The sequence below is a fragment of the Nymphalis io genome, chromosome 1 (assembly GCF_905147045.1).
Source record: "Nymphalis io chromosome 1, ilAglIoxx1.1, whole genome shotgun sequence".
Classification (NCBI taxonomy): Eukaryota; Metazoa; Arthropoda; class Insecta; order Lepidoptera; family Nymphalidae; genus Nymphalis; species Nymphalis io.
The window spans coordinates 2,121,875-2,136,445 of record NC_065888.1 but is presented as its reverse complement, the minus strand read 5'-3'; the positions used below and the strand labels follow the sequence as shown (position 1 = coordinate 2,136,445).

The 14,571-nt window shown below is 33.9% G+C and overlaps 1 protein-coding gene across 4 annotated transcripts in view; it reads right to left on the bottom strand.

Annotated features, from left to right (window-relative positions):
• The window catches only part of LOC126771776 (septin-7), a 41,012-nt gene that overhangs the window by 20,988 nt on the left and 5,453 nt on the right, over positions 1–14,571 (bottom strand). The window contains exon 1 of one of the 4 annotated variants that reach the window (XM_050491892.1): positions 13,573–14,242. The exons of 1 other annotated variant lie outside the window; for it this stretch is intronic. In XM_050491892.1, the coding sequence (XP_050347849.1) occupies positions 13,573–13,662 (90 nt within the window). In that variant the 5' untranslated portion in view covers positions 13,663–14,242. Of the gene's footprint in view, positions 1–536; positions 789–3,315; positions 3,865–13,572; positions 14,243–14,571 lie in introns of those variants that run through there. 2 more of the 4 variants (XM_050491875.1, XM_050491884.1) reach the window with 2 other exon arrangements.

The following is a 14,571-nucleotide window of genomic DNA, read 5'->3' as shown; positions in this document are numbered from 1 at the left end:
TATTTACTCGTAAGTAAGATTCTATAAAACGACATCGTGAGATACATTTGCTTGTAGATAAAGCCGCAAACTGAGACACGAAATGCGTTTGTGACTTATTACAAGAACAAGTCAACGACCCAGTCACTGAGGATAGAAAATGGATACGCATTGATTTATTAAACTAAAGGACGTAAGCGAAATAAATTACGCACAGAAATAACACAGTTACGAGAACATATTTCAATAGTTATATAGCTTTTGAACTTATATCGTCAACATTGTAACTCAAATATATTATTCTCAATTTTTTTGTTATTAAGAAATAATGTTGTGTGTCATTTTAATCACACAAGCGAGCGAGCATACAGTATAGTATTTATTGCCTTTTAAGGATTGATTTAAAGTTACACAGAATCTAGGCGCCGATGGAGTCGGACTGACGCTAACGTGTCGCGCCCTGTTGATATCTTAATGTCGAACAATATGTTTCACAAGACGACCATTTAAGCATTATTTGATTTTCAATCGTATCAAAAATATTTATTCATATTTACCTCGGCTTTTCTACGTAACGATAAATTTCTCCATATTTCTCTAGGACTTGTCCATCCAACTTTCGTTCTATCAATTCCACTGTCACCGACACTACTAGCGCATCTGTTTAGTTTTGTTTGGTGTGTTGTATTTTTTGTAACTGCTTGATTTGCCATTCTAAGCACATACAAGCTGTGACGAAACAGACGACGCTAAGAGCTAAACTTTAAACGTAAACCTTTACGAATTGCACTGACATCACTTGCACGTTATTTTATTACACATATTTTTTAGAGTATTTTAAACATTATCTACTGTTCATGATGTTTTCTTCTTTAAATTAGATTAATCTAAGGAATTATATATATTTAAGTACTTGATATATTATCATGAACAAATTTAGCACTTGATTGGTTAGTTTACTTTGATTACATTTCGAATAAAATGCTCTTTTAGCGATAAAACGTACGGTGTTTCAAACAAATAGACTGTATTAATGTGAAGCACACTCACGTCTGTATCAGTTTGAGGTTAAGTTACCGGCACTACCGGCTGTTGGCTAGCTGGGCACACAAGCGCCCCACCGAGGTCCCGATACACGGGGCGAAAAAAAAAAGCCAACAGATGTTAAAGCAAGTTTACTTTAAAGCCAAGAGGGAATAATACAATAACTAACCCATATACGTTATATAAACAACAGCACTTATTAATATTTTTCATTCGCATCGTTCATTTAATTCTTTTCTTCATTTGTTTACGTTCCCAATTGTGATTAGAATTATTGTTTAAAATGAATTATTATGAAAACTTCACTGAGACGGCTAGGCACTATAATACCTATTATATTTTTTAGCTTTACGCTTAGGGTTATAGCCTTTTCATATTTTAGAAATCGACACGTGTGTTCGAACTGGTGTTAAGTCAGGTACAAGTTAATTATGTCTATAACTACGTATAGATGTAAAAGGATCCCGAGCCCGTCACACTTATACCCACCAGGCAACACAAAAGCAAGGACAGATTGATGAAAAGAAGATAACATACATATCATGTTATAAGCAATTTGAATCTTAATATAAAAGCATGAAAGTTGATAATTGATCGTCAACGTTTTTATTTTTAAGACTTTTAAATTTATTAAGCAAGAGGAGAACGTGCCCTAACCGCTTTTGCTGGTTAGTGAAAAAATTAAAACTTAAGCCAATTCAGTTGCGCAAAGTTTATTGGAAACGGATTTCGCGTATAAAACGCATTTCCGAAAACGTTTCATCTGCGAAATTAATATTTATAGAATTAATGTACGATTTGAATACAGAGACAACTCTCGCTTCATGTGTTATCTTCCAGACATTCTCAAAATGACAAGTGATAAAATGAAACAGATAACATAAATTCCTAGAAAACTATAACAAGAATCCTTCAGACAACTTAGTCATATATTATATTTACAAATCGTTTATACATTTGTATACAAACATCTTATTAACGACGTATCTAAAAATGTCAACAATTGAATATTGACATTTAATAATATATATAATATTAATATTATTATATTCGTTCAACATTGCTATTTCTGTCGCACGTGAAATATTGAGAACCTACTTATGGTGGGTACGCTACTTTATTAAGGCGGTATCCTTTTTATGTTGTAAATATTAAGATCAATATCACTATATCATTGCATGATTGTGTTCTGCAGCGAGTTTCGAGTTTATTCTTACAGGATAACTCAACAATACCGAGAAGTTAATTTGAGACGCACTTTTTATTAGGATACCCCGAATTTTCAGGTCAGGGTTCGACCATGAAACAGTTAATGCCTGTTTAGTGAATTCGACACATGCGAACAGAATGGCCGCCGTTTCATGGTTATTTTTAACCCTGTAGACATGGGGTCAGTCACCCGCTTACTCCTCCAGCGGCACGGACCAGTCGTATCACATGAGGAACTTGCGTGGGAATACACAAGTCACATCCTTGGGGAAATAAAGGAAAACAGATGTTCCTTACGAGGTATACGATGACGCAAATACATTACCGAAGTAAGATCAATTGAAGTATATAATCCTTATACAATATACTAAAGTATTATTCCATATAACGAGTACTTTCTTAATTAAAAAAAAAATAAAGTACTAGAACATTTCAAAAGTATAAAGGGTTCTCACTATTCAAATACCACTTCTCCGTCCAATAAGCGTGTAACTTAAATTAATAATGTTTTCATGTGATCTTAAAACGTTTTATAAACAATTGTATTCAGATTTAAGGACATACTTTTCATATTACAATGTAACAAGTAATTTATTTATTACAAGAAATTACCATTCGAAATTACCATTTAGAAAACTAAACACCATTTTTTTTTAAAGAAACCGCGTTGTTTAACATGCAAGTCTTCTGCATGTATTTTTAATGGGCTTATGTTTCTATGTGTGAATCGATCGTTTATTTCTAATACGGACGTAAATAAAAGAAAATAGTATTACATATAATGGTCCTAATTAATCAATTTCGTTTGAAAAATATATCAAGGGCTTCAAATTTCTAGTAAAATTTTATTCATTAAATATATTACTTACACTAATAGTATCGTAATCATAAAAACAAAATTAACAGGGCGAGACAATTGTTGCTTTCTGGACATCGATAGTACTATAAAAACGATAAAGCCCGCGATGTACACTACACGAGGGTAAGTTGAACTAAAATAATGCACCTCCCTTTTAGGGGTGCGTTAATTTCGATTAGGGGAACTGTCGGAGGGTGATCGAGATGTGCAGCAAAGGGACTTACCGTTGCTGTGTCGGTAAGGGTGACGGTAGCTGAGGTGGGACCAGAGGTATTGTTAGCCGTCAAACTCGCCACCTGATTGTTTGCATTTTGTTCAATAATACGCTGTCGAAGAGCCAGTCTCTCGAGACTAGCCAGTCTATGGGATCCACCTGCTCCTTCCCTGTCCCGCTCTCGGAGTCCTGTTGCACTGAGACTGCTCCCCGCACTAAATGATCCACTGTATTTCGGGAGAGTCGGGGGCGGCACTGGTCTAGCGGAACCTCCACGACCAAGTAACGAACCGCTGGACGTATATGCATAACTGTTAGGTGTTCCAAGAGTCGCGGTACGTGGTGCAGCTCCGATTCCATTAAGTGCTCCATTGCCACCATTGACGGCGCCACCATTCACCGTCGTCGTGCTGCCGTTCATCTCCTTAAATTGATGTCCGTCATGCGAGTATAACAAATCACACACTGTCACTAGCCGTGAACAATCAAACGATCGCGATATGGTGCGATATGTAGGAGCGTTCGAGTCGGGTGCCCGTCGGAGGCGGTTTGACAGCTCGCGCGTTGCAGACGAGGCGCGCGGGCGGACGCTCACAGCGGCGCCCCGCACTCGACGCCGTCGCCATTCGCCACTGCCGCCGACCCCAACGAAGCCCAGGATTATTGCCACACGACTGCCCGACTAGAGGGTTGAAAATGCATTGCTGCATCTCTGCCAAGGTCAACTCATGAATTCTTCGCGAATCCTACATATTGCTTGACTGTATTTAGATCGAGTTCGAGGACTTCGCGAAGCATTCAATTAGTATATTTCAGGAATATACTTTGCAAATAATGATTCTTATAACAAATTAATGAAATCAATAAATATTGCCATAATAGATTATACTTATTACTTTACTAAATCGATAACTATATTCAGTGAAAAAAAAATACTATCTATATCACAGTTTGAGAGTTTTGAGTTGAACGCGCTAATCTCATAATAAACTGATTATTCAAATAATGTTTACGTTAAATCGTCCGTTTATTTAGGAAGCGTATAAGGCTATATAACTTCACGCTACGACTCTAAACAGTAGAATAAGTAAACCAATATGGCAAACTGTATTAAACAGACATCATCCAAAAACGAGATTGAAACCTCGGACACTACTAATACCTTCGTATTGACAACTACAAAAATATTTTCACAAAGAATGCAGTTTTTTATTTTTAAATGTGATTAATTTTCATTGATTAAAAAAAAATACACATAAATAAGATTTCAAGTATCATAGGTATATATGAATAGTTTGAGCTAAATATTTGTAAATTCGTTTCACAAATGGTTTCCAATTGGTGAAAGAAGGAAATGACGTTGTTTGGTTCAATGGCCCGATTGAGTCAAGACTCAAGACGTCTACGGTATTATTGATACTGAAAGTCGCAATTAGGCCATCTATTACAATTAAATGAACAGTTTTCGCATTCCATAAAAATCAATTATATAATAACAATCATTTGTTCAATTATATAAAAAAAAACATATACAACAATCGCTGTCCCAATATTCATTAAATAAAATATCAGTAGAAATCACCTAATAAGTTATTTATGATAATTTGATATTAATCTAAGCTTTCTTACTTACGTGAGCAATTAAATACTTCAACTTTTTAATATTAACTAAAATAAAAACAAATTTATTTTTAAATCTCAATAACCTGTTTCACTCCATAGCTAAACTAGTTCTACCCTCTCGCGTCACTTGGCGTTTTTTAATATATATACATTATACATACATGCACATATTAATATAAAAATGACATCATTGATTTATATTTATACCAAAATTCATTTATTTAATAATCAATTATTATAGATGAAAGTAATATAATGAAATCTAAAAGTCTAGACTGTGGAATTTATATGCAATTCATGAGCCACGTGGTCTTCGCGTGGTGTGGTCACGGTCGCCCTGATCGACCGAGTAGCCCATAGCGCATGCGCGTCATCAGAGTTCAGACCCCTCAGGCCTATATTTCATCCGCACAACCCTACTGCACCTCGTTCTGTACCGATCGAATTTATAGTACGTTTATTGGTACCTTACCTGGTTTAGATTTATTATTTTTCAATGTCTCAGGAAAAACAAACAATTATTAATTATGACTAAATTAATACTCAACGTGTATACATTTTTAATAATAATTAATTTAATTTAGCTTTATTACTATATTGAGACATTTTAACAATCAATAAACTTAATTATTAAGTGTATTTTATTAGTTACGTGTGATTCGACACAAGGTGTGACTTATCTGCCTTGAGCTGCTGAGAACATTAACTGTTTCCCAAATGGCAGAAAAACTATAATTGCTTCGAATAAAATAATAAATTAATAAAATCTTATGTTATGTATAACTAAAAGTAATTTGTACATTTTTGGCGCGAAAAAGGTTTTTTTTTGGTGTGGTAAAATTTTAAATTTGATAAGCCGATATGGTCTTGTGGATAGAACACGACAATCCTAACCAAAGATCACAGATTCAAAACCGGATAACTGTATAACACTCGGTGGGCGTTCATGTGATTATAATTCATCTTGTGTTTAGAAAATGTTTTAAAATAATAGTTTAATTAAAAACGGCCTGACATATTTTATAGATTTGCAAAATCATATTTTTATTAATTTAACTAATCCGTAAGACAATACAAATGTATCTGTGCAATAAAAGCGACTATCGTTTGATGATTTTATTTACTTATAAATTATATTGTTTGTTTAGAAACATACAGCCTGTTCGAATGGCAGAAGGAATATAAATAAACAAACAAATTACATTTTCGATACGATTCGCTAATAACTCTTCATAAAGTTCTCGGTTAAGATGTATATCCATTAATTTTACTTCCAAACCTCCGATATCATCTTCGCCGAACTTCAAAACGGCATTTTTTCACGAATTAATAATAATCACCATTAGTTATTAATAGGTCATGATGAGATGATGTCATGTACATTCCAGGTTTAAGTTGTTTATTTGCATTTACTCCTCCTGCCACTGGAATAGGCTACAAACATTTTTATATCAAAACTACATATAAAAAACAAAAGCTTGCATAAGTGCACTTAGTTATATTACCCTTGTAATTTCAACAATTTGAAGGACTTACTAATTTGAATCAAGTACTGTGTCTTAATTGGCATTACACGGCCAATTTATGTTCGACATTGCATTTTTGGGTATATTACATTTATTATATACGAGTACATAACCTCTTCCAAAAATTGTAATGAGCAATTTTTATGGTAAAAAGGTAAGGGTAAATAAGGTGGATAAAGTAGCAATAGTCGGTCAGCTGCCGTAAATGTCGAAATGATTCAGTATCGATCGAAATCAAGTCGAGGGTTTCGGTTAAAAAGACAAAACCCCATCTTATACGACACTCACTGATATATATTAATATATAATATACCTATTATGTTAATGTCAGTTTGGTTTTAATACATAAGTTTTCAATGAACTTATTTTAGTATAATAATTCAATTTCTGTGATGTATTACTTTAAGTGTCAAAGAGAGACAAAATGATAGATTTTGCAAATTAAAACTTATAATAAAAAAATACGTTTGAAAAACGAATGCTGTTTGACCTTTACACAAGAATAACAAGATTTATTAGGTTAGGAAGTCACATTCGGACGAATAGACGCAGAACTTGACCATAAGAGTTATAGACCTACATACAAGCTATTATACGTTAAAAAAAACAACAGTTACGTCAGAGTCTAGCGCCATCTAGCTCTAATGAATGCTATTCGCTGCAAACAGTACAAACGTCATTTTGATTCGACTATCGTACGATAGATGGCGTTATTTGACTTATTATTTTTTAACATAATTATAATAGTCTTGATTAATTATTAATTTGAGAATATAAAAAGGTAAAAATGCATACTATAACAATTAAGTCTATTATAATAAATGAAGAGACGTCTTATGTAATACCTAACTGTAAAAAATGACAAACCAGTATACATAAAACTTATACCAGAAAACAGCGCGTTTCGGAAAAGGCTTTACGCTTTGCAGTTTTACCCGCTTTAATTTTAGACTATTGACTTGAATCTCATGTTCTTGTGCCATAGTGAGACCGAAATCTACGTTAAGATCTGATAGCGACCTCTAGCTCCAATAAGTCTAAGTAATCAAAGAATCGAATCCATTAAATAAATTATAAAATCAATTAGTGTTGTGCACGGTAAACATTTTCATAGCATGTACCTATTAACTATTAACTAGTAAATCACTGTTATTACAATTGATTTTTCCTGCTTGACTCTATGCCTGTTTATATATCACATTGTAAACGTACAAACGACCCACACATCAGTAAGGAACCTATTCTTACGCCAAAACGCAAAACTATAAACTTATTGCTGTTCTGACGGTTTGGAGTGGGTGAGTAAGAATGAGTCAACCAGTATAATTTCGTCACGAGAGACATAACGTCTTCGTTCCTATGGTTCCCGTCGCATTGACGGTGTAAGGAATAATTAATAGTGTCTTACAGTGCCAAAGTCCGTCGATCTATCTATCTTCTATTTATATCAATCAAAATCAAAATGATCTATTCAACATTGAAGCATTACACTTGCTTATTGATAGTCAAACCAGAAACTACCACCGGTTCGTAACTTATTAAATAACGTAATTATTCGAAACGACAATAAAAAAGAATATTTGTCTCAGAACATATGTGTTCTTTCGTAAGCCATTCATCCGATTGTGATGAAACATCGGCGAGCGTGTACCTGCGACGGTTCCGAGCCGCTTTTTTTTCTGTTCTATTTTTTTTTCTATGGACGTTTATAGTGAAGGACAATTTTTGTAGACCCTTAATCCTTCCGTGCGAAGCCGCTAGTTAACTATTTATACATTTTAAAAAAACAATTTATTTAAAATATACAATAAAACGTAGAATATTTAAAGTAATATAAACTAAAATGTACATTAAAATAAACCACGAATGTGATATAGTTTCATCTCAAAGAAGAAAATAGTATGTATGTATTCAAATGCCTACCAGAAACGTCTGTTATATGAGACTGTAATGTTATACCTTATTGACGAACCTATCAATTTACATCAGACGAAAGCGAAATCACTGTATGTGACATACTTCATTGGACTTAAGATGAAACTGCGCCATAACATAAACACGACTCACGTCGAAATATGTTTTGAATTTTCTTGTTACTAGAATTCAACTCAAGAATTTAAGCCTTAAAAAATAATAGCGAATCGTTTTTACAGACTCAATCATGAAAGCGTTGAGTATGGTTTAGAAAAGTCTTATAACTTTTACCTTTTTCATTAACTTTAAATGCCCTCAATCATTAAGAATCCTTGCTCAGTACTTTTTTTTGTACAGTAAAGTCCTTAAAAAGGTATGTCATTTTAAGATAACTCATTAAGAAACATGTTCCACAAAATATGGAAAAAGATGATTCATAATTACTTTCATTTATTTAAAAAAACTTCCGAAACAACCAACTAGTAAAACTGACATGTTCGAAAATTCGGAAACACGACCACTTTCAAAAACACGACGAATTAATTATATTTAGTAACATCGCAATTAATGATGGAATTAACTCATTTGAAATTTCAACCAAAATCTGCCGCGTCTCATTATAGTCCTACTAAAATTATTAACGCAAAAGTTTATGAGGATATATGGATAGATTTTTGTTACTCTTTCACAAAAAAACTACTAAGAGGATTTGTATGAAACCGATATTTGTATAACACGCAGTCTAAGTCACCGGTGAAAACTAGTATGATATTAATTGCAAAAACACACATTGCAATATAAAGTTAAAAGCATCCAGTAACTGCATAAACTAACTGCAATTTAATACAACCTTTTTGTTACACCACAACTTTCTAAACGTACAATTGAAAAAGAATCATGAGAAAATATTGTCCCTAATAAGACTCTTTGTTCTATTGATCAGCTACAATAACCACCGTTGCAGTTTACTTAACTTATATTAAACTTTAATAACACTAATATTAATCTACAATTGCTTGAAATTTCAAATCATAAACTACAGACATTTAAATACCATTTTGACTGATCCAATCTACCGCTTTTGTTATACGTCTGGATACTACACAGCTCCCTGTGGGGGGGACAGGTTGGGGGATGGGGAAGAAATTCTAAGAACACGCTGTTTCAATCTACTGAGATTCGTGACACAGTTTCAAGATTCTCCCCCTTGAAAGTCACTATCCGTATCTACTAGACATATAGGTATGTACGTGCAAAAAATTTGTTACGAAGTAACATTAAGTGGATCATTCGGTAATGTTACAGTTTTAAAATTGTAACATCAATTCTTTAATCACCTTTGAGTTTGTTGAACTGTAAACATGTTGAAAGATTGTATAAAGATGTGAACCTGCACGCGCCTAGTAATGGTTCGTTACGGAACGTTTACTCAAACAGAGCTACGTTATATCCCAGCTGAAGATTTAAATAGCATACTTTATGGGGCAAAATATGGCTTAGCTTAAACAGAATTTTAAGTTTAATTTAAGTTATCGTTTATTGTTTAAACTAGTTTCCCGTGTGAGGTGTTAGGTACCCAATGTCCTTTTCCGTACCTCTACCATTGTGTATGAAAAACTTCATGATGATAGATTGAGTAATTAAGACGTGAAAGCGTAACAAACAAACGAACACAGTTTCGCATTTATAATGTTAGTAAGAAAAAGCTTTTGTCACTACATAGGTATACACAATCATTAATCCCAATAAAGTTAGTTAGTAAAATGCTTATTCATTAATACAATTCTCCTTCGTTTTTCCATCGGAATTGTTCTACGATAATGGTTTAAGCAAGCTCGAAGTGCATACTTAAAATTTAAACACGCCAGCACCGTTATGTTCGGAATTCTTGCATTTCAACATGTTAGGGATTTTTTCGCCACCAAAACAAAGTGGATTGTTGGTATTATTGTTTGTGATGAATAGATATTTTTTACGCGTCCTACATTTTAACTTTTAGTTAGTCTGTAGTTAGAAGTAGGGCGTTAAGTACACTTGTATGAATTAATTAGTGTTTTACTGAAATAGCTGGCAAGCTCTTCGTAAAACAGTCATTTTTTATACATTTTTTTCTTTTTAGTCGTTTTGTATTAAAGTATAGTTGAACAACTGCACAGAGTAATAACGTCGTCTATATACCATTCGACCATCGAATATACCATAGATGTTTGCCGCCTTAACCGGAAACACGGATTCAACATTTATTTATACATTGTAGCATTATGTAATATAATTAATGAATGTTACAAATACGTATTGATGACACAAAAGTTGTTATTTTTCCTTTTGTTTGAAAATACCTATATAAGCTTGATATTTTTGTAGGCATATATATATATTTACCGGCTTTGCACGGACAGAATAATGGTCTTTTTTTTTAACTGTCTAGTTACTGTTGGCCCTAATGACCTCTACAGCGTTGCCGAGCGGGTTGGGCGAGACGAACTCAGCCGGATGTTGGGAGCCACACGGGAGGCTCAAGAGAAACGGACATCCTAAGGACGCCTCCTGTGAGGCCGGACCTCGGCATAGGACGCCGTTGAAGTCGGAAGGGAATAATGGTTTACATTAAACGTTTATATTGTAACTCATATAACTCGAATGATTTACGCAGCACACCTCAACAGTCAAGATGATTTTTTCCGACATCTGCAACATTTTTCGTTATATTTCAGCCACATATTTTCACATCATTTTAATGAATTATACACCGAAATCTTCCTCGTGAACACTCCGTCCACTGAAGAAAGCCGTATAAAAATCCTTTCGGTAGTTTTTTTAGTTTATCGCGTTCAGACAGACAGACGCGGCTGGAGACTTTGTTTTATAATAAGTAGTGCTGTTTATTTTTTTTTATTCAAAGTACATTTTTGGTTATATATTATGAAATCATTTCAAATTAAGGCAAAAATGCCTGTTATACATACATTGAATTGGTTTTACCGATGACACTGAACTGAAGAGGAAAATGAAAAATCGACGTGCAAAGCGACGTGTCCAATCAATAAACACACAAGGACTTACTAAACTCAGATTTGTCTCTTTCTATCATATACTGATTTGTCATTTGAAAGAAAAAGACAAAGCTTTGAGGAAAGCGTGATCAAATTTATTTATTATAATTAATAGGTAAGTATCATATTTTCATTATACCAAAAATAATTAAGAGAGTTTATAATGATATCTCATCTTATATGTACCTACATATCATCTTAAGAAATCCGCTAAATAATAATTTAATATTGACATCCTATTTATTATTTAATTTACCATAAACAACTGTACCCTTACTTACTCCCGTATCTTATAGTAAATGTAAGGAAAAAAAAAAACAAAAAATGTATATATTATGTAAAAAAGAGCCACCCCAACGCAATCAGTGAGTATCGTAATAGGCGACCAATGGAATAAATTAAAACTCACCAATAGAACACGTACGTGTGCCCCATCCACCCTTATGATGGCCGGGAATCAACCCACCATCACAAACTTTGAAACAAACTTAATATCGGATGCCGAGCACTAATGTGTATGTATATACCAATTTTCATAGCATGGAAAAAATGGTATTTGTACAAATTTTTATGGTGCATATCAAACAAATATGCCTACTCATAAATTTTAGAAGGCATTTTTTTAATTACAATTAAATACATATATTTAGTTTTAGTTTAATAAAGTACACTATGCATTCCACGAAATTTTAAGGCTTAGTTCGTGATATATCAATTGTAAACCACGAAATCCCCGTTCATACATCAGACGTTGTTTAGGTAAAAGGCACGTGCCATCAAACTAACAGACTTCGATACCAAAACAAAACAACGTTGGAAATGAACAAACTCTTGATAGTTTACGGAACGTAATTGCAACACGAAATTATTTATAAAATACTATTCCACAAATTGTGGAATAGTATAGTTCTTATGTATCCACCAAAAAGCACCAATGAACGTCTAATATTGAATTGCGAAATAAAATGAGCCGATTAGAAAAGTTTTAACATCGTTTATACCTTTCAATCAACTACTCCTACGCCAAAAATATGTTCATTCTTGTTGTGTTGTGTGTTGTTGTATGGGATAATTTAAACATCATTAATTATATTAAACGTCAACGTTTTGTATAACTTCGTAGTGGGTGTATACACGTCATAAATTCATATCTATCTATTTAAAACAAGCTTTTATCAGCCTGTTAATTTATCACCAACTGGATGCGGAAGGCGGAGGACAGGGAGCTTTGGCGCACCTTGGGAGAGCCCTGTGTTCAGCAGTGGACAACGATTGGCTGTTGATTGATTGATTGATAATTTATCACGTGCAGTAAAGGGATTAGCCCTAATGACATAGAACTCTGAAATTCAGTTGCAGTTAGCTTTTGTTATTAATGCCAATGACTGTAATCCAGTATAAGTATTTAGTTTGTATATATTTATTACGACTCATTATTATTATTATATTATTATATATTACTATTAATTTTGGTTCATTGGTCTATTGGTTAAATTATACGACCATAGATTCCGAGGTCCCGGATTCAATCTACGGATCTGGGCACTAAAAATTTATTGGGTTTCCTGTCAAGAAGTCGAATGGCAGTGTTTATATCCCCATTATTTAGAAAGCACATACAGGCGATGGTACTGCGGCCACGTCCGATTTTCCGTCACATCGGATTTAGAGAGTGCACTTGTGTTAGAGCGCATATGTCCTGCGCAGTTGGAAGGCCTCTTTTGAGAAAGGCTGTCGTGGTTAAAATCGGCCTCGAGGACATTGACATCATCATTATCATTAACGATTATTAAATTAACAAGCTTTTATGTAACTTCACCTGTGAATATGTGTGGGATTTATTTTCGACTAAATTATAAACGACTTCCACCCAACTGATTCAACTGAAATTTCGCTTTTGATGGCAATATAATAAGATTTATTTTAACACAGAAATACAACCTGCTTAAAAATATACGTGATTATCTAAAATCCATATTACTGAAGACCATCGGGCACACCTCATAAGCTATTAATAACAAATATATTACATACACTGTACCCCGTTATTAGTTTAGCGATAAGATAAAGTCATTTACAGAAACAGTTCGGTCATGTTTATTGAATAATATTTTTTAGTCAGTTATAGTTGTATAAATAACAAACGCTTACCTGATCAGAACTATCATTGACTGGCTTGTATCGAGACAACACTGGCCTATTTCTTGATCTATTTAACGGTGATTCCGAAACTGATGCCATCGTGATCACTATCACTTGAATATTTAAACCTCTCGAGTTTATTCAATAGAATACACGCGAATAAAAATTTACATAACCCATCCGCTAACTACATACGAAGGAAACAAACTGTTACGACCACAGCACTGCGCTACTAACAAATATGATAGCACATTTTTCCGTCGACAAATCACATCCGGAGGAGAGACGAATGAAGTCGGGTGAATCAACGCCAAGTACCACTCGGCTTAAAGCAAGCACTGATAACAATTTAATGGTGTTTTTAACACAAACAACTATCTGACTCACTAATTGCATAGAACCGTGCTAAGTATGCACATATGTATCGCAATGCACGTTCTAATTATGTGCCTTAAATAGGTATTCGATACGAATATAACATTCTGAACGCTTTACCGTTTACTGCCCCTTTTCAGGCTAAAATGGTATCGCTGTTTCACTTAACTTATGTGAACAATAGAATCACCGAACTTCGAAAATATAATAAATGTCAAATATAACAATAATAATCACGGATTTTACAAACTAAAATATAATTATTAATAGTAATTTTACAAAACAGCGTCCACTCAGCGATTACGTTTTCGCGTACTGGAACAATAGACGTTGATATCGACACATTCGTCACTATCGGTTTTGTATATACATGCATCGTTGAAACTTAAACCAATGGATGACCATGGGGAATGATATTTGTGTCACGGTGCCTGATGCGCCCGACGTCTGACGAACATATTCGGCCGAATAGCGGTCGCGAATTCCTACTCGTAATTCAAACGACGCGTGCGATACGTGTGGAATGGACAAACGGCCTCGTCGACCTAATAATTCCTTTTCGATATCATTTTATTACATATTCAAATTAATACTTTATAATTTGCCTGCACCGCCTAACTATTCCGTTACCAT